This window comes from Podarcis liolepis (genome assembly GCF_965112155.1).
Source record: "Podarcis liolepis genome assembly, chromosome: 12".
In the NCBI taxonomy this organism is placed as follows: Eukaryota; Metazoa; Chordata; class Lepidosauria; order Squamata; family Lacertidae; genus Podarcis; species Podarcis liolepis.
In genome coordinates this window covers 3,185,656-3,209,799 of record NC_139563.1, presented here as the reverse complement: position 1 = coordinate 3,209,799, position 24,144 = coordinate 3,185,656, and the positions used below count along the sequence as shown (strand labels likewise).

The window sequence follows — 24,144 nt, the reverse complement described above, 5'->3', positions numbered from 1 at the left end:
ACCAGAGCAGTGCACGGAAACGCCGTTTACCTTCCCGCCAGAGCAGTACCTATTTATCTACTTGCACTTTAACATGCTTTTGAACTGCTAGGTTGGCGGGAGCAGGGACTGAGCAACAGGAGCTCACCCCGTTGCAGGGATTCGAACCACCGATCTTCTGATCGGCAAGCCGTAGGCTCTGTGGTTTAGACCACAGTGCCACCCACTTTCCTTGTGCCACCCACGTCCCTTCTGTGCACCCATCCCTCCTGTGCAGGTCCTGTTTTTTGCTAATAAGGCGTTAACTCCAACTTGCAAGGCATGATTTACTGCTGGCTGGCTCCTGCAAATGACAGCCGGGGACCCAAGTTTGAGAAAGACTGAACTAGAGGAACAGGGATCATCCGGGAGGGTAGCGGTGGAGCTGGCACGCGGCAGCAAAATCCTGTTTGCAAAGATGCTTGCTTCATTTTTTCTTTCTCTCTCTCTCCCTCCTTCCCCTTCCTTCAGTGGCCTCCCGGACAGCAAAGGGGACCTTCTTCGCTTCATTCAGGAGGTACACAGCCATTACCTCCACCAGCGGCCGCTCCACACCCCCATCGTCGTCCATTGCAGGTCAGTAACAGCCAGACTTGGAAAGCAGACTCGGAGCCTCGCAGTGCGTCAGACCAATAACCCGTCGAGCCCAAAAGTGGCAGCTATGGGGCCCCTCTGCCACGATGGCTTCGTTGCAAGTGGCCGTGTATTGTTGCCTGTGCCCTGCCACCTGATAATTGTAGCTGGAGTGCCTGAAAAAGCAGTAAGGTAAAGGTAAAGGGACCCCTGACCATTAGATCCAGTCGTGGAAGACTCTGGGGTTGTGGCGCTCATCTCGCTTTATTGGCCGAGGGAGCCAGCGTACAGCTTCCGGGTCATGTGGCCAGCATGACGAAGCCGCTTCTGGCGCACAGAAACGCCGTTTACCTTCCTGCCAGAGTGGTACCTATTTATCTACTTGCACTTTGACGTGCTTTCAAAATGCTAGGTGGGCAGGAGCAGGGACTGAGCAACGGGAGCTCACCCCGTCACGGGGATTCGAACCACCGACCTTCTGATCGGCAAGTCCTAGGTTCTGTGGTTTAACCCATAGCGCCACCCACGTCCAGTACAGTGGTACCTCAGGTTAAGTACTTAATTCGTTCCGGAGCTCCGTTCTTAACCTGAAACTGTTCTTAACCTGAAGCACCACTTTAGCTAATGGGGCCTCCTGCTGCTTGCCGCGCCGCCAGAGCACAATTTCTGTTCTCATCCTGAAGCAAAGTTCTTAACCTGAAGCATTTGAAGCACTGTTTCTGGGTTAGCGGATTCTGTAACCTGAAGCGTATGTAAGCTGAAGCGTCTGTAACCCGAGGTACCACTGTATCGAAAAGGAAATTGTAGGGTTGGAAGAGGTTTCAGAAAAGGGGGAGCAAAATGATCGTGGGAACAGAGGAACAATTTCAGCGGTTCTCAACCTGTGGGTCCCCAGATGTTGATGGACTACAACTCCCATCATCCCTGAGCTCTGGCCTTGCTAGCTAGGGGTGATGGGAGTTGTAGTTCAACAACATGGTTGAGAAAGGCTGTTCTAGAAGAAAGGCAAGAAAGAGGCAACACAGCAAGACGTTTGTAAAAATTATGCCCTGCATGGAGAAAGCCCATCGTTTCTCAAACTTGGGTCTGTAGTTGTTGCTGGACTTGTTCCTCTTCTGCACCTTGTTCACCTTCTGCATCCCCCACAGCTCTGGCGTGGGCCGCACCGGCGCCTTCTGCCTCTTGTACGCCGCCATGCAGGAAGTGGAGGCCGGCAACAGCATCCCGGACTTGCCCCAGCTGGTGAAGAAGATCCGCCAGCAGAGGAAGCACATGCTGCAGGAGAAGGTACGGGGCGTGGGGTGCAGGTGGAGCTGCCGTGGGTGACGCCCATGAGCCTTGGGTCACCTAAAAGATCTTGGCTGGGTGCTAAAACCCTTGGGTGTGAGCCTTGTCCAGGTCACATCAACATTTGAAGCCCAGTTGCTTGGTAAGACGAGAGGGAGCCTTTTCTGTGGCCGTTCCCATATTGGCAATTCCCTCCCAAGAGAGGTCTGACTGGCTCCCTCCTTGTGATCTTTTCCCCAAGTAGGTTTAAGACCTCCCTATTTAGACAGACCTTTAAAAAACAAGTGCAGATCATGTTGACAACTGGCCTGCAATTGGTCTCTCAATTGCTGGATCTGAATGTGTTTTATTGTGCTGTAAAGGTAAAGGTTAGGGGACGCGGGTGGCGCTGTGGGTAAATCCTCAGCGCCTAGGGCTTGCCGATCGCATGGTCGGCGGTTCGAATCCCCGCGGCAGGGTGAGCTCCCGTCTACGGTCCCAGCTCCTGCCCACCTAGCAGTTCGAAAGCACCCCTAAGTGCAAATAGATAAATAGGTACCGCTTTAAAGCAGGAAGGTAAACGGCGTTCCGTGTGCTGCGCTGGTGCAGGCTCGCCAGAGCAGCTTCGTCACACTGGCCACGTGACCCGGAAGTGTCTGCGGATGGCGCCGGCTCCCGGCCTCTAGAGTGAGATGAGCGCACAACCCTAGAGTCTGTCAAGACTGGCCCGTACGGGCAGGGGTACCTTTACCTTTAAAGGTAAAGGTTAAGGGACCCTTGACCATTAGGGCCAGTCGCAGACGACTCTGGGGTTGCGGCGCTCGTCTCGCTTTATTGGCCGAGGGAGCCGGCGTACAGCTTCCGGGTCATGTGGCCAGCATGACTAAGCCGCTTCTGGCGAACCAGAGCAGCGCATGGAAACACCGTTTACCTTCCCTCCGGAGCGGTATCTATTTATCTACTTGCACTTTGACGTGCTTTCAAACTGCTAGGTTGGCAGCAGCAGGGACCGAGCAACGGGAGCTCACCCCGTCGCGGGGATTCGAACCGCTGACCTTCTGATCAGCAAGCCCCAGGCTCTGTGGTTTAACCCACAGCGCCACCCGCATCCCAGTAGGTTAAAGACCTCCCTATTTAGACAGACCTTCAAAAACAAGCGCAGACCATGCGGACAACTGGCCTGCAATGGGTCTCTCAATTGCTGGCTCTGAATGTGTTTTATTGTGCTGTAAACCACTCTTTTTAACTGGGTTTTGCATTTTACAATGATGTTTCTCATGGAATCGGGGAACTGTAGCATGGGACCAGGGACCCATAGGGTCATCCAGCCCAACCCCTTGCAATGAGGCTTTTCCCGAATGCCGTAAGCCACCTTGAGAATCCAAATGCATTGAGGTGAGATGTCTGGCCCTCAATCCTGGCTGCTCCTCCTCTTCCAGCTCCACCTCAAGTTCTGCTACGAGTCTCTCCTGAAGCATGCCAAACAGGTGTTGCAGAGACACGGGGTCACGGCGCCCTCCGCCAGCAAGCCTGCCAGCAGCGCTGCTCAGAAGGTAGGGTGCATCCGAGGGCAGGCGTGGGTGGAGAGTCCTTCCGCTAGCACAGAAACAGGAGTGGGGTGGCGAAATGTCATAGGAGAGCGTTAAAAGAGAAGGTTTCTGGCCCTGTGCAGAGCGTCTTTTCTTTGCTCCTGTGCCCTCGCAGCTGTCTCTCCTGTATCTGGGATGACTCGGGCATAGTGCTCTCTCTCAGAAAAATCTCGCTTGGGCTTGGCTGGATTAATTCTGGCAAGGGGGTGCAGCGGCAGCCGTCCCCGCCGTTTTGGAAGCCCACGTTTGGTCAATGGTTAGAAATTTTAAATAGTAGGAGAGGCTGTCTTATCAAATGCATCCCATGACACAAGAAATCCCATCTCTTTTTGGAAGACAGACTGGAAATAATAATAATAATAATAATAATAATTATAGTAGTAGTAGTAGTAGTAGCAGTAGTAGTAATAGTAATAATTTATTATTTGTACCTCTCTGGGCGGCTTCCAACAAAGATTAAGAATACATTAAAATGACACCACACATTAACTTCCCTGAACAGGGCTGCCTTCAGGTGTCTTCTAAATGTCAGGTGGTTGTTTTTCTTTTTGACATCTGATGAGAGGGCGGGTGCCACCACCGAGAAGGCCCTCAGCCTGGTTCCTTGTAACTTGGCTTCTCGCAATGAGGGAACCGCCAGAAGGCCCTCGGAGCTGGACCTCAGTGTCCAGGCAGAACGATGGGGGTGGAGACGCTCCTTCAGGTATACTGGGCCGAGGCCGTTTGGGGCTTTCAAGGTCAGCACCAACACTTTGCATTGTGCTTGGAAACGTCCTGGGAGCCAATGTAGGTCTTTCAGGACCGGTGTTATGTGGTCTCGGCAGCTGCTCTCAGTCACCAGTCATTGCATTCACTTTTGTTACTTTATATTTTGTGCGTTTTTAATGTACGGTGTGAATGCAACTTGTGTGAAGACTACGTGCCCAGAAGTTGCGCATAAAGGCAAACTCGCAAAGGCTGAGAGCTTAAAAGCGCTTTCTGCAGTGAGAATACCCTTCGCAGAGCTTCCAGGCTCTGGAGTCCTCCTTTCAAGCTCCTCCAGAGCTCAGTAAGCAAGGCTGTCCCTCTCTCCCCATTTATTTCCTCCCCAATAAAGCATTTGGCCAATTGATATACAATGCCTTTTTAAAATGTGCTCCGGGAGAGAGATTTTGGGTTTGTTCTGTTCATATTTTTATTATGCATTTTGTGGGGGTTTTTATTGTTATTTTTATATTGTGAACTGCCCTAAGATCTACAGATGTAGGGTGGCATAGAAATTTAATAAGTAGTAATATTATTTACTGACGATCTGCATGAAGCTGCTATCGTGCAAGTAAAATCAGTGTTGTATCCTACTGTATTTTAAGTCGCCCTAACATGCCCTGGGACCTGAGGGTGAAAGAGAGGTGAATAATAATAATTTTATTAGTTGCACTCCCACCCCTCTGACCACTCTGGGCCATAGCTGTCAACTTTCCCCTTTTCTTGCGAGGAATCCAATTCGGAATAAGGGAATTTCCATTTTAAAAAGGGAAACGTATGCTCTGGGCATCTCCCAACAGATATAAAGGCGTAAAGATCACCCCCATCCCACAGGGCCTTGTCAAGGGATACTTGCTGCGCCCTCTAAGCTGCTCTTCCTTTCCCTCTAGCCCTATATCCACCAGGACCCCCAGGATCTGGTTCTGGGTGCCGACATGCCCATCAGCTCCATCCAGGCCACCATCGCCAAGCTCAGCATCCGGCCTCCCTTGGGAGGGGCAGAGCCCTCGTCCGCCAACGGGCAGCAGCCGGAGCCCCTGCCCTTGGCCGTCCCAGCGCCCCCTGCCGGCCCCCCTCAGACCGCCTTTGCCGATCTCGGCTGCCCCGTTACCAGCACAGAGCCGGCCCCCGCGCTCTCCCCGCCAGCCACCCCTGCCCCAGCGGCGCCCGAGGCTGCTGGGTGCTGCGCAGCCGAGAACAGCAACCATCTGGAAGAGGAGAGTCAGCAAGAGAGCGAAGTCCCGCCGGCGCCTCCTGGCGCAGAGCCCTCTGCCGCTCCAGCCGCGGCCCCGTCCTCCTCGTCCCTGGAGCTCCTGGCCTCGCTGACCCCCGAGGCCTTCACGCTGGACAGCGGCCTCAAGGGCAGGCACAAGGTCAGCAAGCAGAGCTTCCTCCAGCCCCAGAACGGGGAAGGCCTGCGTGGCACCCGCCCCAGCGACGACCCCCTCAGCATGCTTGACCCGCTGTGGACACTCAACAAGACATGAGAGGAAGGAGGGCGTCACACCGACCCGAGACTGCTGCTGCTGCTGCTAACGCCACCACCGATGCATTTTGAGGACTAGGAACTTGGGAGGGCGAGGGAGGAAAGGTGGCTGGTTCGCACTCTCCTCAGCATGCAGCTTTTCCAGCTCGAGAATGGCCACAGCCAGGAAGCCTCTGCTGCGCCAGGAGCCACGCAGTGCCCACTCAACTCGCGTCCTTTTCCCCCCCTCTCCCGCCACTTCAGTTTCCCACCGGCTGTGTCTGAACGGCTGGAGATGTGCAGGAGGATTTTTCTGAGCCGGTTGTTCCTTTCTCCCACTTTGTGCCTGCCTCCAAGTGCCATGGGAAGGAAGGACTCTGTAAGTTGGCCTTTGGAGGGGCAGGAGTCACGGGAGGCGGTTTGGACGGAGCGGGACGTGTGGTTTGATTTTCACTGCGGACATAAGTGGTTACCCAGCTGGAGAAGCCCCCCGAAGTGATTTTCCCAACCAGAGGAAGGTTTTGAAACACAGCCAAGGTAACCCTGCCTTGGGGGAAGAGTTCCCGGCATCTTCAGCTAAAGGGCTTCAACTCCCACCCCCCCTGCTGCCCCCCTTGGTGTTCCCAAGGCTTTGAGATGTAGCACTTCAGGGCTCCTTCGTCCTCTTCTGCTCCTCAAACTGCCTCTGGCAAGACCCTTTTGCTCCTGTCTACTGACTTCCACTCTGAATGGGGTATTCAAGACCCAACCAACCCCCTTTGAGCTGGTGAGAGCCCATTTGGGACCAAGCAGCTACGTCTGGTCGGCTTGCATGAAAGGTGCGTGGAGCGTCTTTTTAGCTGCTAGGTGAAGGAGCAGGAGACGTGCTTTCTCAGCAGCCTCCAGAGCTGCTCCCATGTCTTGCCGGCTCCACCTTCCATTTCTTGTTTGGCCAGACCGGTTGCATTTTGTTGCCCTTACATTCCAGCGAGGGATCCCCGTCTTAGCTCAGAGGCCGTGTCAAGTCACCCAGCAGCCTTGGAGGGGTGATTGACAAGACTGAGCTGTTCCAAATAGTTCACCCAAAAACGCAGAAGCCCCTTTATGTGGTTAATTTGGATCATCATCAGTGTGCCTGATGGTCTTTTACAAAGGGGCAAGCGCTGTGCCCAAAAGACAGGTGTTGGCATCAAACATAAGGAGTGTAACCCTGCAGCACTATGGGCAGTAAAGGAGGACTGTGCGTTAACTGAGCCAACTTGGGTCCTTGCAGGGGTGTGCTTCCTTAACAATGCCGCCCAACTGTGGCCAGATGAAGGCAGATCATTAAATGAAGGGGAATGCTTAAATGTCCATTCCCCCCCTAAGCATTTGCTCTTTCCATCAGCTCCCTCGGTTTAAAGGAGCAACTTCAGGAAGGCAGGAGGGTTAAGGTGGGAGAAGGGCCAGGTCTTGGTGGGTTTCTGGGTTGTTTTTTGCTCTGTACAAATGTAACATTGTCGTCATGTTTCGACTTACTCTGTAATTTAGAACCGACTTTTTTCAGCTCTTTGCTACTAAAATAAATAAACGGGAGCATTGCAGATGGGTCCACTGTTAGATTTTTGTCAAAAGCGGCGGAGGGGGCTGCATTTCAGTTTGCAAGTATCCAAATATAGCAAAATGAGTTGTGTAACTTTTTGGCGCTAAGAGAATTAATTTGCAGAAGTGTTTTATGATTGAGAATTTTGGGGGTGGGAGTTTAGCAGCTGCTGGGCCTTAAAATACGTTAGCAGCATGCAATAGAAAGCAATGCCTTTTCTCTCGTATCTATTTTGGTTTGGTTTTTTTAGAAAAACTAAGTTGCCCACAAAAATTGTATGCAAGGTATACCACTTGCTTTTTATAAGGTTTGCATTAAAGTCAGCTACACAAAGAGAACCGTTTGCTCAATAGATCATGCCAACTTCTTTAAAGTGCTTAGTTGGGGTCTTCGTGTGAATGGTGGTTCTGCTGCAGTGCAAGTGAGTTTTGTGGGGTGAGGGTAGTGTGTTCTTCACTGGTGGGGTAGAAGCAGCTCCCCCAACCACTTTGTTTTGCAGACAGCCTGTGTTCGGTGCAAACGACAATGATTCGGAAAAAAACACACACAAAACAAGCTTCTATGTCCAGTAGTCTTCTTGATTGGGGTAGATTACCTTTCCCTGCTACTCCGCAAAACACACAGGAAGTATTAAGTTAGTTCTGTTTAATGTGTCTGTCTCTGTACACATTATAAAACACAATCTGGTACAAAAGCAGCTGCTGCTGTACAGTCCAAAGGGCACAGCAGAGCTAAGGCCACCTGAGGCATGGTGTGGACACGGACAACGACCCAAGAGGAAGCAGCGGGCGCAAGAGTGCTGGGGGGGGGGTGCTTTGAGGCCCTGAATGGGCCTCCACTGGCCAGCGTTGCAAAGTAGTCTCTTGCCCCTGCCAAGCTTGGGGCAGTGGGACAAACAGAATACAGCAGGTTAATCCCCCCCCCCAGCTCCCTTGAGTAGCATACAGTGCACAGGGCTCCTACGGCAGGAGATGCGAAAGTAAAAACACCGTGAACTAGACAGTCAATTAATGGTATTACCGTTTCAAAAGCGTTGCTTGTTCCAGCAGCTCTTCCTCGATTTCTCTGTGTCTCTGCTACCTCTGTTCCTTCCCTTGCTCATTTGCTTTCTTTCCTCCCAGAGCTGCAGTCCAGCGCACCCAAAAATAAAAGTTGCACACTCTGCTGTGGATTTAGGGGAGTGCAAACAGCCTTGGGGGGTGCCGCAACTATTACGCAGAATGGAAGAATAAAAAAATTCCTTCCTGTAGCACCTTAAAGACCAACTAACTTAGTTGGTCTTTAAGGTGCTACAGGAAGGAATTTTTTTATTTTGACTATGGCAGACCAACACGGCTACCTATCTGTAGCAGAATGGAAGGCGAGGGAAGTCTGAATTTTGGCGCTGCAAAGGGCACCACTGAAATTTGAGACTCCAAGGTCTGCCACTGGCCCTGAAGCTTCAGCCTTTGCTGCTCTGGCAAACCGTTCATCTATCTCCCTCTTGGAGGTGTGTAAAAAGCAGGGCTATTCTGGCAGGCTGGGACATGAGGGAGGGGCAGAGACGCCCACCTCAGTGTTGGGCACAGAAGCCAGGCCCCTGCCTGCCCCCCACTTTCTCTCCACAGTACAAAGCTAGCTCTAGCCGTTGCAGAACAGCCGCCTGCAGCCCCTTCACTGGCCCAATCCAGGCTGATGCAGAGGGAGGGTACGTGAGCAGGTGGTGCAGAGGCCTTCCGCTCCTGGGAGTTCAAGCTTCCCCACTCCCCTCACGCTTGCATGCCAGAATAAATAACTATGTACAGCACATCAATAAATATGGCAGGTAGCGCAGTATGCCTACCCTTTCCTCTAGCAGGCCGGAGGAGGAGGCTGCCACAAGGACTGGCATCGGTAGGACAGCTATCCCAGGGCTACTGCAGCTGGAGAGACCTCACAGGCTCTCGGTGTGCCAGCTCTCTTTCCCTCTAGGAAAACAGCTAAAAATCCTACCCACCCACCTCCACCTGCCCAGGCGCAGGAGTCCCACCACAGCTGCCAGCCCCATTTTTTCTCCTTCAAAGTGTGGGACAGAAGCAGTGCCCGCCAGAGGAGAGAGGAAGGATGGAGCTCAGGAAGGAGGAGGAGGGTGTGTGTGGAGCAACAGCATTGGAGCAGCTGTTCCTCGCTATCGCTGCGCCTCAGGAGGCCACACACAAGCACGTCCTGCCCAGCAGGAGCTCTCACGGGCATGTGCAAAGAGCTCCTGCAGCGACAGACCTTCGAGGGAGGAGTTGGGCACTGCAGCCAGAGCAAAAGACTTATTGGGGATGCAGCCCCGTCCTCACACACCCATCTCCCTTTTATAGATTGCAAGTGGGAGGCAGGGCTTTGACGGAGGGTCTTTCCCTCAGGCCACAATCTCTCAGCGCTTGCTCACACCCAACCACAGCAGGGTATTCTACCTGCACAGTCCTCCAGTGCTGGGTTCTTCTTAGCTTATTGTGAGCACGGAGAAAATTACCCCCTTGCTCAACCCCTGCGGATGTCAGCCCCCTTCTCTTCCGCCACCGTCAAATTGCAGACCGGGGAAAGAAAATGGAACTGCTGGAAGATGGGGAGAGGCAGCGGCTCTCTCTGCTCCCCAAGAGACTGCCCTGATCCCTGCCCCTCCTAGTTAGAAAATCAGAAGGTTGAGGAGGTCCTTTCTGGCCTGTCCGCAAGATCCTGCTTCAGTCTCGCTTCTCCAGCACGGACGGGACGTAGACCAGGCTGAGTTCGCTGCCAAAGTTACAGACGATGGCCGCGTTTTCCAGGACCAGGATTTGCCGGGCGGGCTGCGATTCATTGCTCTTGCCCAGGTAGACTGTCTGCAGCAGGTCTCCGTAGCCGATGTCCCAGAAAGAAACGCAGCCCTGGCCTCCGGTCACCAGCAGGTTGTCAGAGATCACTCCCAGGCTGGCCCCGCATCCCATATCCTGTGCAGAGAGCAAACGGAAAGAGGGTGAGAAGGGGAGGTGGAGCTGAACGGAGCCTGTCATGAGATACGTGGGGCTAATCTTTGCCATGTGTGTCCACAGCGCCAGAGGCGCAGATTACAGGCAACTGCTGGTGTCAGAACGCACGTTCCAGCCACCCAAGGTGTAATTCATAAGAGCTTCCTGGATCAGGCCAATGGCCGTCCGGCATCCTGTTCTCGCAGTGGCCAACTAGCTGATTCTGTGAAACCAGCAAGCAGGGACCCAAGCATAAGGGCATTTCTCCCCTTCTGTGGTTTCCAGCAACTACCGTATTTTTCGCACTATAGGACGCACTTTTTCCCCTCCAAAAATGAAGGGGAAATGTGTGTGCGTCCTATGGTGCGAATGCAGGCTTTTGCTGAAGCCTGGAGAGCGAGAGGGGTCCGTGCGCACCGACCCCTCTCGCTCTCCAGGCTTCAGGAAGCTATCCCAAGTCTTGCAAGCCCGGCGGGATGTCCCGCGGGCTCGCAAGGCTTGCGGGCAGCAGCCTGCACCCAAAAGCTGGGGACAGCGGGGAGGCGCAGAGCCGCCACCCCGCTATTCCCCGACCTGATCTGGAGGCTGGGGGGGGGGGGGAGAAGCAAGCCTGCTTCTCCCCCCCACCATCCCCACAACCTCCAGATCAGGTCGGGGAAAAGCGGGATGGCGGCGCTCCGCCATCCCGCTATTCCCCGACCTGATCTGGAGGCTGGGGGAGGAGCCTCCAGGCTTCAGGAGAGCCCCACCGCCAGCCCCACAAGCTCGGGGGACAGCGGGAGAGGCGCAGCGCGCCCTTCCCGCTGTCCCCTGACTTGTCTAGAAGGCTGGCGGGGGGAGAAGCCTGCTCCTCCCCGTCGCCAGCCCCGCAAACTCGGGGGACAGCGGGAGAGGCGCAGCGCGCCTTTGCCGCTGTACCCCGACTTGTCTAGAAGGCTGGCGGGGGAAGAAGCCTGCTCCTCCCCGTCGCCAGCCCTGCAAACTCGGGGGACAGCGGGAGAGGCGCAGCGCGCCATCCCGCTGTCTCCCGACATGGTTTGGAGGCTGGCGGAAGGCTTCCTCCTCCCCCAGCCCCGCAAGTTCCCAGAGCGATGCCAAAGCTGCGCGCAGCTTCGGCATGGCTCTGGGTCCCGTTCTGGGGGAGGGGGAAGCTCGGGCTTCCCCGCCCCAGCCCCGCGCCTGGCGGGGGGGGGGATAAATTTTTTTTGCCTTTATTTCCCCCCCCAAATCTAGGTGCGTCCTATGGACCGGTGCGTCCAATAGTCCGAAAAATACGGTAATATTCAGAAGCACTGATGTCTCCAAGTGTGGAAACAAAGTCATCGTGGCTAGGAGCCAATGACAGCCCGCTCCTCCTTCCCTAGGCATGACTATGGCACTTGGCTCTCTTTGAAAACCAGGAGCCAGACCTAAAAAACAACGGAAAGAAAAATCGAAGGAGAAATAAAGGAGTAACACTACAGCTGTTTTTTCAATTTAGATACATTCCAAAACAGAAAGCCACCAAGACTTTAAAATGGCAATCAAAATGTGTTTTGTTCAAAACTGTAAAAAGGTAAAGGACCCTTGACAGTTAAGTCCAGTTGCGGACAACTCTGGGGTTGCGGCGCTCATCTCCCTTTACTGGCCAAGGGAGCCGGCGTTTGTCCGCAGTTTTTCTGGGTCATGTGGCCAGCATGACTAAGCCGCTTCTGGCGAAACCAAGCAGCACACGGAAACGGCGTTTACCTTCCCACCTGAGCGGTACCTATTTATCTACCTGCACTTTGATGTGCTTTCGAACTGCTAGGTGGGCAGGAGCTGGGACCAAAAAACGGGAGCTCACCCCGTCGCGGGGATTCAAACCGCCAACCGTCCAATCGGCAAGCCTCAGTGGTTTAGACCACAGCGCCACCCATGTTCTAAATTGTAACACTCATTAATTTGACTTTCTGTCACATCCATGACATACTTGGGCATGCCTGAAGATTAAAAGACTGCTTTAAAAAGGTCTTAACCAGGCTTTCTCGAAGCTACCAGCATGAGTTTGACCAAACTGCGGGAGGCAGTGGAAGACAGGAGTGCCTGGCGCGCTCTGGTCCAGGGGGTCACGAAGAGTCGGACACGACTAAATGACTAAACAAAAAACCAGGCTTCCTCAACCTGTGCCCTCCAGATGTTTTGGGACTACTACCCCCATCATCCCTAGCTAGCAGGACTAGTGGTCAGGGATGCTGGGAATTGTATTCTCAAAACATCTGGAGGGCCGAGGTTGAGGAAGCCTGGTCTAAACTAATCCTAAGGAGACCTGGGTATGTCTAGTGTAGAGTCCACAATTGCAGGGCTGATCCTGAAAGAGCCCTAGCAGCCACTGCGGATAATCTGGCAAAGGGGAACCTGCAAGCAGGTCTCACTGGCAAACTTCAGTGAACAGGCACAAATATAAAGGGAGGGAACACAACTCTCCTTCCGTTAACCTGGATCTATTACAACTACATTTTCCAGACTTTAAAGAACAGAAAAATGTCATACAATGAAGAACATTAAATACACAAAGGGCTCATGCAACTAAAAGATGAGCACCTCTGCAGGAGGCAGCTTTCCCAATGACCTGGGTAAACCGAAAGGCCTTTGCCTGGGGCCTAAAGACTGACAGGCATTCCACTGACAGGAGGCCACCACTGAAAAGGCCACTCTCTGCTTCCCACTCAGGTGGGGCACCCACAGAAGGGCCCCTGATGAAGACCAGCAGGGTCTGGGATGCTTCATGCAGGGAGAGGTGGTCCTTGAGATACTGTGGTCATGAGCCACACGGGGCTGTAAAGGTCAAAACCAGAACTTGGAACTGAACCCATGAACTGCTCCACAGCCAGTGTAGTCAGGCCAGAACTGGTGTAATATGTTCAGACAGTTAAAAGTCTGGCTGCTGAATCCTGCCGTAGCTGCAAGTTTTGGAACTGTCTTCAAAAGGCAGCCCCCCATGTATTGCAGCAATCTAACCTGGATGGTAACGCAGCCTAGACAACGGGAGCCAAGGTATCCCTGCCCACGCAGGGTTGCAGCTGAGCCACGGGCTGAAACGGATGGAAGAATTTTGAGCAGCTGGGGCCACTTGTGTTTCGAGCGACAGAAGCGGATCCAGAAGTGCTCCCCGCTGCTCACCTCATGCTTTGGGGGAAGCCAGTCTAGGGACACAACCACAAGCAGTGCCTTGTTTCAGCTTCAATATCTTAAGGTCCATAAAGAGCGACACCCTAGAGGTCCCGGGCCCTAAGGAAGTCAGATTAGCCTCATCCAGAGCCAGGGCCTTTTCAGTGCTGGCTCCGGCCTGGTGGAACGCTCTGTCTCAGGAGACCAGGGCCCTGCGGGATCTGATTTCTTTCCGCAGGGCCTGTAAGACAGAGTTGTTCCACCTGGCCTTTGGCTTGGAATCAACTTGATTCCCTCCCCCTCTTTCATTTTTCCTTTCTCCTGTGATGAGGCTGCATTTTAATGTTGTATTTTTACCTGGTTTTTAAGTTGTATTTCAATCAACTTATTTTTATTATTGGTTGTTAGCTGCCCTGAGCCCGGTCTTGGCTGGGGAGGGTGGGGTATAAATAAAATTTACTATTATTATTAATGGTTCTCGTCTAGCCTATTATAGAACAAACACCACCCCAGAGTTGTGGAGAAACAAAGAAAGGAGAACAGAATTGTGCGCCACCAGCGCACTGATTACTCAACACACTCCAAATCTCTGGGTGATCTGGGCCATACAAAGTCTTTAAAAGGCCCTGTGCCTTGAATCTAGGTCAGAAACAAATTGGCAACAGGCGGAACACCCGTCACAGAGCCCTTAAAACTCTCCCTCGACTCATGGAAGCTTCTGCGCCATCTTCAAAGGCAGCCCCACATTCAGCGCATTACTACAGAGTGGTTGGGAGGTTGCCAGGACAACAGGAGTGCTACTGGATCTCGCTGCCTCATTCAAGCAGCGCAGCCTAATTGCCACCACAGCCGGCAGAGAGATTTTTAAAAAAGCCTTCTCTGAGGAAGGGTCCCCCAGCCGCACACCTGCTGAATGGAATAGTGCTTGATCCCAGAGCTTCGGTCCCAGATGCTGATGACGTCGTCCAGGCCGCTGCTGATGACGCAGGAGGTAGTGCAAGTCAAGGAGGTGACATCCCCGCGGTGGGCAAACATGTGGCTCACCCTGCTGCCCGTCAGCACATCCCAGAGGCAGATGGCCCCATCCTGGCCCCCGCTGGCTAGCACCATCGTCTGAAAGGCAACAAGGGCCAAGTCACTAGGGTCACCCCAAGTTCTTCTTCCTCAGGCCTCCACCCCTAGGTGAGGGTTAGGCTGGAGAACTAAGGCTGAAAGCTTCTAACAAGTCTGCTGGATGAAAATGAGCAAAAGCAGATGGGGCCCAAGCTGTGCAGAAGGAAGCCCTGCCTCGCAGAAGATGGGCAGAGGCGCACCCTTAAAGGCATTTGCCCTCACAAGTAAAGGTAAAGGGACTCCTGACCATTAGGTCCAGTCATGGCCGACTCTGGGGTTGCGGCGCTCATCTCACTTTATTGGCCGAGGGAGCCGGCGTACAGCTTCCTCGTCATGTGGCCAGCAGGACTAAGCCGCTTCTGGCAAACCAGAGCAGCGCACAGAAACGCCGTTTACCTTCCCACCAGAGTGGTACCTATTTATCTACTTGGACTTTGACGTGCTTTCGAACTGCTAGGTTGGCAGGAACTAGGACTGAACAACAGGAGCTCACCCCGTCGCGGGGATTCAAGCTGCCGCCCTTCTGATCGGCAAGTCCTAGGCTCTGTGGTTTAACCCACAGCGCTACCCAAACCCTCCACCAAAGCTCCCCTCTCCATTCCAAGCATGAGCAGGAATAGCCTGTCAATTGGGGAATGCAATGTTAGGATTCTTGCTTCGTGTTTGCAGTCATGAGATGGTCTATCACATGATGGTGTATGTTTTCATTCCTCAGTGTGGGAAGTGATGGAGACAGGATGTTTATGTTACTGTGTTCCGTGAAGTGGGACTATTGTCCTTTGTTTCTTTCTCTCTTTGTTGTCTGATGAGAAAGAGGAAGGAGCTAAAGCAGACTGCTCCAAGTGCATTGTATGTAAATAAAGTAGATTAGCCAAAATGCTGTGCTACTAAGATCTGTTACACAAACTGCAAATACTCTGCATGATCGTAAATGTGCTGGTGCTTCTGGGTATCAGTCGCTGTGATGTTCGGGCTGGAGAAAGCTTTTGAAGCTCCCGAACGATCGACCAGGAGGAAGAGAAAATGCCAGTCGGGCATGTGTCTCCACCTATACAAGAGTAGGACGATCCTAACATGCAATGCCATTGTGGTGCCAGGTCTTACAGGTGGGGCAATCCAAACGTGAGATTGAAATATTTTACATCTTAGCGTGAAATCAAGGCCATTTGTACTGTGGCCTTATTGCTAAGAGGAACCTCTAGTTAAGTGTGTTCAACTGGAATCCAGGCAAAGCTGGAGTTTCCATGAATTCATTTATTCTCAGAAGCCATTTTGGCTCTGGTGCCATATGGAAAAATCATACTCCAGATGTCCAAACCGATGAACAGGACAGAGAGTGACCGTTCCTTGTGTGGTTTAAATCCCAAATTGTGCCCTATAACCTCAAAAAGGCACCTTTATTGATGCTCAGCAAATATGAAGATCTGTTTAAAATTAAAATTTAATAGGAAGATAAAGATGGAGTGGTCCTGCAAGGCCCAACCCAGAGGTTTATCAGGGGAGGCTGTCAAAACTGCATGGCTATTCTCATTCTATAGAGACTGAAAAGGTGTACTGGGCATGTCCAAACTCACTGTTCTTCACTGCTCACTCTCAAAAAAATCCTAGTCCTCATGGTTTTGAAGGAAACACTGAAAGCATTACATATCTTTAAGTGCCAGGCAAAAACATTCCTCTTCTCCCAGGCCTTTGGTTAAGTAAACAATCTATTGCCTTTTAAACTGGGAGGGGGTTGTCTTTGTTTGTTACCATGCTATGCATTCTTGTGTTTTTATATCGTAAACTGTTCAGTGGCCCTCGGAGGAAGGCTGGTTTAGAAATTTAATAAATAATGATAAATAAAACTGGTGGGCTGGCTGGCCTTATCTTGCCTGTTCCCCCTGCCTTTCTCCACCTGTGCCCTCCTCCCCGCTCTTCTCTTGAGTTCCCTCCTACCTGGTCAACGTAGACGGCTGTGATGGCTCCCGAGTGGCCCTGCAGCGTGAAGAGGCAGCAGGAATCTTCCAGGCGGTACACCTGAATGGGGAAGAAGAAGTGTCACCAGCAGTGGAAGAGGGAGCTGGGCAGGAGGAGCGCCTCTCTGACTCTCTCACACACACACTTTACTCTTCCCTGGCCTGTGCAGACAGAGACCTGCAAGGGGAGCTGCTCAAGGGGCAGAAGACACACACAGGGGCTAACAGACCATATGCCTGCCCTTCCTTTGGGCCAAGCCTGGCATGAACAGCCACAGAAGCTGTTGGACGTTGTGGTCTCAAGTACTGCTGGTCTCGGGCCAGACAAGACTGGTACATCCTTTCCCCCCTTGCTTGCTCCTGGGCACGTCCAGCTGCTGCCTATTGCAGGGCTGGAGGAAAGAAACATGTACCACCTACCACCTCTCAAACCACCTTTCTTTGACATCTGGTGGGAGGGCGTTCCACAGGGCGGGCGCCACTACCAAGAAGGCCCTCTGCCTGGTTGCCTATAGCTTTGCTTCTCGCAAGGAGGGAACCGCCAGAAGGCCCTCACCGCTGGACCTCAGCATCTGGGCAGAATGATGGGGGTGGAGACGCTCCTTCAGGTATACTGGGCCTTTGAGGCCGTTTAGGGCTTTAAAGGTCAGCACCAACACTTTGAATTGTGCTCAGAAACTTACTGAGAGCCAATGTAGGTCTTTCTCTGATTTAAACAGACTTCCTCAGGTTTTAGGGGCAACTTCGTTGGGGTCATGTTGAGGGCGATCCCCCCCCCCCAATGGATTGCACTCAGATTCCACAGATGTTCCCTGTGCTTTTATATTCTTTTAAGCCCAGCCCTGAGGACTAGCGACTTGCTGTTAGTTTGTTTTTTTAAAGCAACCTGAGAGTCTCCGGCTTCTGACCCTGGGCACCAGATCCTGTGATTGCAGCTTGGGGAGAAAGAGAGAGGGAGACACTCAAATGCTTTATCCTCCTCTAATGTAATGTGTATTGCATATGGACTGCAAGAAAAAAGTGACTTGCGTTCCTAAGGAGGCGTATGCTTAGAATTTGGCCGAGGCTGTTTATGGCCCTCTCGTTGTTCTAGCTTCTGGCTTAGGCCCCCAGTCCCTTCCCCCACCTCCCAGAAAAGCCCCCAAGAGCCGCGCTCCTTTTAAAGAGCCGCGTGGAGCCTGTGTGCGGCTCTTGGGGGCTTTTCCCCGAGTCACTGACGGGCTGCCCTTCTCCCTCCTCAGGAAAAGCCTGCAAGCAACACACACACGCTTCACACGGCTCGTGAAAGGGAGCGCTGAGCAGAGCCTGGGATGCATACAGGCTCGGCTCAGCGCTCCCTTTAAATAATATTTTTTTCTTGAATTCCCCCTCTAGAAACTAGGTGCGTCTTATGGTCAGGTGTGTCTTATGGAGCGAAAAATACGGTACAGTGGTGCCTCGCAAGACGAAAAGAATCCGTTCTGTGATTCTCTTCGTCTAGCGGTTTTTTCGTCTTGCGAAGCAAGCCCATTGACGGATTAGCGCTATTAGCGGCTTATCGGCTTAGAAAAAGGGGGGAGGGGAAAAAACCAGCAGGAACTCGCAAGACATTGTCGTCTTGCGAAGCAAGCCCATAGGAGATTCGTTTTGCGAAGCACCTCCAAAACGGAAAACTCTTTCGTCTAGCGAGTTTTCCGTCTTGCGAGGCATTCATCTTGCGGGGCACCACTGTAGCTTGTTTTCCTCCAGTCTGCCCTCAGAAGCTTCCTCCGGGAAGTGGGAGAGCGCTCACAAAACAACACGGGCGAGCTCCATCTTGGCCAGCCTCGTTGGCCCTACATAAAGGCACCTTCTCTTGAGCCGCAATCCTCAGCCTGCCCCTTGAAGGCTCCATCCCTGGTTGGCACCACCAATAAGTCAAGGAACGGCTGCCAGGCCACAGGCAAGGCATGGACAACGTGAAAGAGAAGCCGGAACAAAGAGGTTCTGTAGCCAACGCCACTCCACAGCACGTTTGCCAGCCCCCAGTTACTCACCCTTAGCGTATGATCCTGGCTCCCTGTGACCAGACGCCCTGCTGCAGCCTTCAGGGCTGTAATGGGCTTCTGGTGAGCGCAAGTCACCGTGTGGGTCAGCTGACACGTGATGACATCGTTGCTGCTGTACATGGGAGAGGATGGGAGGCTGCTCCTGCTGGGTGTTCCTGGGGGAAAGATGGGTTTGGTCAGGCCTCTTCCTACTCAGGAGACGGGGGAAAGAAAGTCCCTCCTCACGCGGCACACAGATAAGCTATGGACCTCGCTCCCAAAGGCAGCAGGGATGGCTGCCAACCCAGACGACTTCGAAAGAGGATTTGACAAATTCATGGAAGAGGAGGAGGCTATCAAGGATGTCTCTGCTGTGTCTCCACAGGGCGGTGGGGCAATGCTTTTGGAGGGGAGAGGGCTTTCGTGCTCAGATCCTGCTTGCAGGTTTCCCCCAGGTACCTGGTGGCCACTGTGAGACTGGGATGCTCTGCTAGATGGGCTACTGTCCAGGGCTGCTCTTTATTAGCTGCATCTGGTACGCAGGATGAGACCCTGCCTGCCCACGGACTGCCTCGCCAGAGTGGTGCATGCTCCGGTTATCTCCCGCTTGGATTACTGCCATGCGCTCTATGTGGGGCTACCTTTGAAGGTGACCCGGAAACTACAACTAATCCAGAATGCGGCAGCTAGACTGGTGACTGGGAGCGGCCGCCGAGACCATATAACACCAGTCTTGAAAGACCTACATTGGCTCCCAGTACGTTTCCGAGCACAATTCAAAGTGTTGGTGCTGACCTTTAAAGCCCTAAACGGCCTCGGTCCAGTAGACCTGAAGGAGCGTCTCCACCCCCATCGTTCTGCCTGGACACTGAGGTCCAGCGCTGAGGGCCTTCTGGTGGTTCCCTCCCTGCGAGAAGCCAAGTTACAGGGAACCAGACAGAGGGCCTTCTTGGTAGTGGCACCTGCCCTGTGGAACGCCCTCCCACCAGATGTCAAAGAGAACAACAACTACCAGACTTTTAGAAGACATCTGAAGGCAGCCCTGTTTAGGGAAGCTTTTAATGTTTGATGTATCACAGTATTTTAATACTCTTTTGGAGGCCGCCCAGAGTGGCTGGGGAGGCTCAGCCAGATGGGCGGGGTATAAATAGTAAATTATTATTATTATTATTATTATTATTATTATTATTATTATTATTATTATTATTATTATTATTATTATATCAAGCACATGGAAGCCATAGGTGCAGGAAGCTAGCCAGGTCCTGCTGCTGGGGGAGGAATTATCTGCCAGCTCTTCTACTACTGGATCCTGGGCAGATCCAGAGGAAAGCAGAGCAGAGAGCAGCCTGAACCTGGAGGAGCAGTGACCACAGCAGGCCAAGAAACTTCTGCTTCCACCTGGGAGATGTGGGGAGAGCAACACTCACCTCTGAGCTGCTGGGAGTGATCCAAAGAGGTGTGCGTCCTCAAGGAATAGAAATCCAGGGAGCCATTCAGCCTAGCAGCAACAATCCTATCCAAGGGGTACAGAAGGAAAAAGAAACATGAGCACTCCCTCTTCACACAAGCCCAGCCAACATTTGTCCCTGTGGCCTGGGACAGGAGAGGAAAAGAAGAGGAGGAGGAGAAGGAGTTTGGATTTGATATCCCGTTTTATCACTCCCCTAAGGAGTCTCGACAATGGGGTGAGCTCCCGTTGCTCGGTCCCTGCTGCTGCCAACCTAGCAGTTCGAAAGCACATCAAAGTGCAAGTAGATAAATAGGTACCGCTCTGGCGGGAAGGTAAACGGCGTTTCCGTGCACTGCTCTGGTTTCACCAGAAGCGGCTTAGTCATGCTGGCCACATGACCCGGAAAAAACTGTCTGCAGACAAACGCCAGCTCCCTTGGCCTGTAAAGCGAGATGAGCACCGCAACCCCAGAGTCGTCCGCGACTGGACTTAACTGTCAGGGGTCCCTTTACCTAAGGAGTCTCAAAGCAGCTAACAATCTCCTTTCCCTTCCTCCCCCCACAACAAACACTCTGTGAGGTGAGTGAGGCTGAGAAACTTCAGAGAAGTGTGACTAGCCCAAGGTCACCCAGCAGCTGCATGTGGAGGAGCGGGGAAGCGAACCCAGTTCACCAGATTACAAGTCCACTGCTCTTAACCACTACACCACACTGGCTCTCTCTTGCCCCTGTGGGCCTTGTGAAGAGGTTATTGGGGGGGGGGATAAGGAAATGAGTGCACAGCTCTGGGACTGAGGAGCTGCCCTGGAAGTCACACAAGAAAGGCAATCAAAGCTGCATGGACTGGCTGGCAAAGGGTGGGGAGAGGGGAGAGTCTACACAGGAGACCCAAGGATCATCACGTGCCTTGTGGAAAGCCAAGGGAGGCCTGGAGACTCTCTGCTTGAGGGCTGACCGCAAGGAGGAGCTCCTCCCGGGTGAAGGCAGACCGAAAGCCTCACCCTCCTGAGACCTGAGCAATATTCCTGCAGTCAGGAGAGGTGAGAGGTTGCGATCACTTGGGAAAGGCAGGCATGGTGGAGCAGCAGCAGGGGGTCAAGGCAGACTCCTAAATCTAGCTGGTCCATCAGCCAGACAGGACTAACCATCAGCTACTGAGAGATGCTCTGGGCCTGGAGGAGTCGGGCTGCTTACCTGCTGCTCAGGAAGACAAGGGCAGTGATGCCTGACTGGCCATCTTCGTTACTGCAATGCAGAGTGCCTTCAATGGCGTCCCACACCTGCAAGACAAGAGGCCGAGAGAGAGAGAGATGTTTTGGGATACAACTCCCACCAGTCCGGACAGCAACCATATAAAGAAATGGGGGGGGGGGAGAGAAACTTGGTTATGTTTCAGTTGCTTCTCATCCCCTGCCCACATCAGAGTCTGGAGACAGCATGCAGGCTCTTGGGGGAACCTCTTGGCATATACAGTGGATGCTTGGGTTGCAAATGTGATCCGTGCGGGATGCACGTTTGCAACCCGCAGCATTCGCAACCCACATCTGCGCAGGTTGTGATTTGGCGTTTCTGCGCATGCACAAAGTGCAATTTAGCGCTTCTGCGCATGCGCAACCGATGAAACCCAGAAGTAACCCGTTCCGGTACTTCTGGGTTTCTGCGGTCCGCAACCTGGAAAAAAACAACCTGAAGCATCTGTAACCCAAGATATGAGTATACTACCAGAAGGCATTCTGCAGAACTAGGGGTATTTGGGGATGTAAGGAAAACAGAGTGACAGTTCCATGCCAGGTGAGGATGCGTGTTACATGAGTTGGCCTCTGGCTCATTGGCTTCCCATTTCCCCTTGCCCTTGCTCAAGGGGGCCGTGGCACCTTCTGAGACAGAGATGGGAACTGGGTCTGGTTGGCAGGCCAGAGCTACAACGGCCCCCTCCCCGCCGTGGACCCCAGGAACATCCACTTCTCAATCACCTGATGCCAAGGGATTGCAGCCACTGCTTGAAAGCAGTGTTCGAAATTAGGCACATTTGTACATGAATATTGGCCACTTGTGACCAAGCGAAGATGCCTTTAAGTTCTCTCATTCTTAACGTAGCTCATGACTGATAAATAAGGCTTTAGAGCTGTCTTGCCCCAAAATGGCAACTACGCATTCCATTTTGGCGACTGTGACCTTGGTTTAAGGAACCACTTGGTGCCTAGCTTATATAGCGGAGTTTCTAACACTGCTAGATAGCATGGAAGCAATACGAAATGGGAGCCTTTAGACTGCGCTCTCCATTCCTTCTTTAATCAGTGGGCTTTAAGGTACAAATTCTAAAAGCACTGAACTACACTTGCAACTGGAAAGGAAGGTGCTGGAGTGCACTTAGCTTACAGTTCTGATTCTGTTCCATTTGGCCCCGTGGGTTTACAATCCCACAGCCAACAGTAGCGGAGAGGCGGGAGGGCCAAATAAGGATCCCTGGTGGGCCTGATCGGGCCCAGGGGCCAAAAGCTCCCAAGCAGGGCTAAGCTGTCATGGGCTTGGTGTGTGTGTGTGCGTGTGCGCACATCGCTTTGTGTGCAACAGCCTCAGGGCAGAGAGCTGATGCCTCCCTTGATGTCCTCTGCGATCAAAACCTAAAGGAGTTCTTCCTTTCCGGGCTTGGGGGGTGGGGAGACTCTGCAGCCGAACAAGCACAGCTATGGAAGGCTCTGCTTCCCCCAGGCCTCAAAAAGCCCAAGGCCAACAAGACCCAGCCTCCTTCCTTACCTCCAGCCTCCCGTTGCTCCGGCCGGCCACAATGAGGTTCCCTTGCAGCTCCAGGCTCCAGATGGAGCTTTCAAAGTCACCGCCCAAAGAGGGAAGGGGAGGCGTCTTCTCCAGCCCAGCACTGGGCTCATCCCCAAGGCTGCTCCTGCGGGCTACGCAGTCCCCTTCCTCGCCCCCGCACCCTGGGGATCTGGACCCACTGCCAGCCTGGGGGCTGAAGGCCACCTGTCCGTAGGGGGCAGAGAAGCCCAAGAAGTTCACGCAGTTGGAGGGGTTCTGTTCCTCGCAGACCTTCTCCACCAGGCTGCTGAAGTCGTAGCCGGACTCCTGCTGGCCGCAGGTGGCCCGGTGGCGGGGCTCTGGGGCAGTTGCGGCCTTGGCTTGCTCAGAGAAGTTGGTGTCAATGAGGGAGGTGAGGTCGGGCTGGTCGCTGAACAGGAGGGGCTGCGGGGGGCTCCGGGCCCTCTTGAAGGGACGGCGGCAGCTGCCATCAGAGCCGTCATCTAGCCCACTCTTGCTATCAAGGCGGTTGGGGTCCCAGCAGTCTTGGTAATCAAAGATGCCGCTGTTCTCTCGACGCAGCCTGGAAGGCAGCCAAGAAGAGGAGGACATGGGGTGAGGGGTCAAGCAGAGCACAGAGAGGGATATGGCCACCTTGGAATTAAGAAGACCCCCAACCTAAGCCACTCCAGCAGCTCATTTCTTCTGCAAGTTTGTGACCGGGTGTGCAAAAAAACAGAGATTACAGTGGTACCTCGGGATGCGAATGGGATCCATTCCTGATCCCTGTTCGCATCCTGAATGGAACGTAAGACGTGATGGCACGTCTGTGCGTGCGCGGGTTGTGTTTTGCCGCTTCCGCGCATGCACGTGACGTTTTGAGCATCTGTGCATGCGTGAGTGGTGAAACCCAGAAGTAACACGCTCCGTTACTTCCGGGTTGCCGTGGAGCGCAACCTGAAAGCGCTCAACCTGAAGCACATTCAACCCGAGGTATGACTGTATAGAGACTTTCTAGGTCATAGCCAGGACTTTGAATTGGGCCCAGAAATCAACTGGCGCTCAGTGGAATCAGCCCAGGATTGTTGTTTTGTGGTCAGAGCATCTTGCCACCTGGCTGCTGCAGCTTCCAAACTATCTTCAAAGGCAGCCCCACATATAACACATTGCAGAAGTCTAACCTAGAGACTACCAGAGAACAGACAACAGGCATTTGGGGTGTAGCGCGACCACCCATTGAAGCTGATGCAACACACCTTGTACCACTAAGCAACTTCAGCCAGAAGTAGAATTTTCCTTCAGAGACCACTGGCAACGTTTTCTCAAGGGATGTCAGGCAGCCTTTGTGCATAAGCATTTCTGGACATGTTCTGGTAGACAACACACTCATCAGTAGATTCTTGATACCTACCCTTTGTGAAACTGAGACTGAGAGCAGGGAAACCCAGAGATTTAGACTGCACGTGGATTTGAACCCGGGTCCGCAATAAGGGCTGGAGCAGGCTGGACCGGCAACTCCAATAGGGACATGGCAAAAAAATGGCTAAGTAAACAATCTAGGG

The 24,144-nt window shown here is 53.0% G+C and overlaps 2 protein-coding genes across 3 annotated transcripts in view; one reads left to right on the top strand and one right to left on the bottom strand.

The window, feature by feature from the left end:
* The window catches only part of PTPN23 (protein tyrosine phosphatase non-receptor type 23), a 61,907-nt gene extending 54,353 nt beyond the window's left edge, over positions 1–7,554 (top strand). Inside the window, exons 22-25 of the mRNA XM_083466578.1 lie at positions 490–594; positions 1,740–1,878; positions 3,297–3,410; positions 5,081–7,554. Coding sequence (XP_083322704.1) covers positions 490–594; positions 1,740–1,878; positions 3,297–3,410; positions 5,081–5,677 — 955 coding nt within the window. The 3' untranslated portion in view covers positions 5,678–7,554. The remainder of the gene's footprint in view (positions 1–489; positions 595–1,739; positions 1,879–3,296; positions 3,411–5,080) is intronic.
* Positions 7,555–7,846: 292 nt separating this feature from the next.
* SCAP (SREBF chaperone) overlaps positions 7,847–24,144 on the bottom strand; it is a 66,910-nt gene continuing 50,612 nt past the window's right edge. Inside the window, exons 17-25 of one of the 2 annotated variants that reach the window (XM_083466619.1) lie at positions 22,583–23,165; positions 21,020–21,105; positions 19,804–19,889; positions 19,203–19,280; positions 18,383–18,549; positions 16,348–16,428; positions 14,206–14,412; positions 8,556–10,152; positions 7,847–8,424 (exon numbers count right to left, since the gene is read on the bottom strand). In XM_083466619.1, coding sequence (XP_083322745.1) covers positions 9,907–10,152; positions 14,206–14,412; positions 16,348–16,428; positions 18,383–18,549; positions 19,203–19,280; positions 19,804–19,889; positions 21,020–21,105; positions 22,583–23,165 — 1,534 coding nt within the window. In that variant the 3' untranslated portion in view covers positions 7,847–8,424; positions 8,556–9,906. The remainder of the gene's footprint in view (positions 8,425–8,555; positions 10,153–14,205; positions 14,413–16,347; positions 16,429–18,382; positions 18,550–19,202; positions 19,281–19,803; positions 19,890–21,019; positions 21,106–22,582; positions 23,166–24,144) is intronic. The other variant, XM_083466620.1, reaches the window with a different exon arrangement.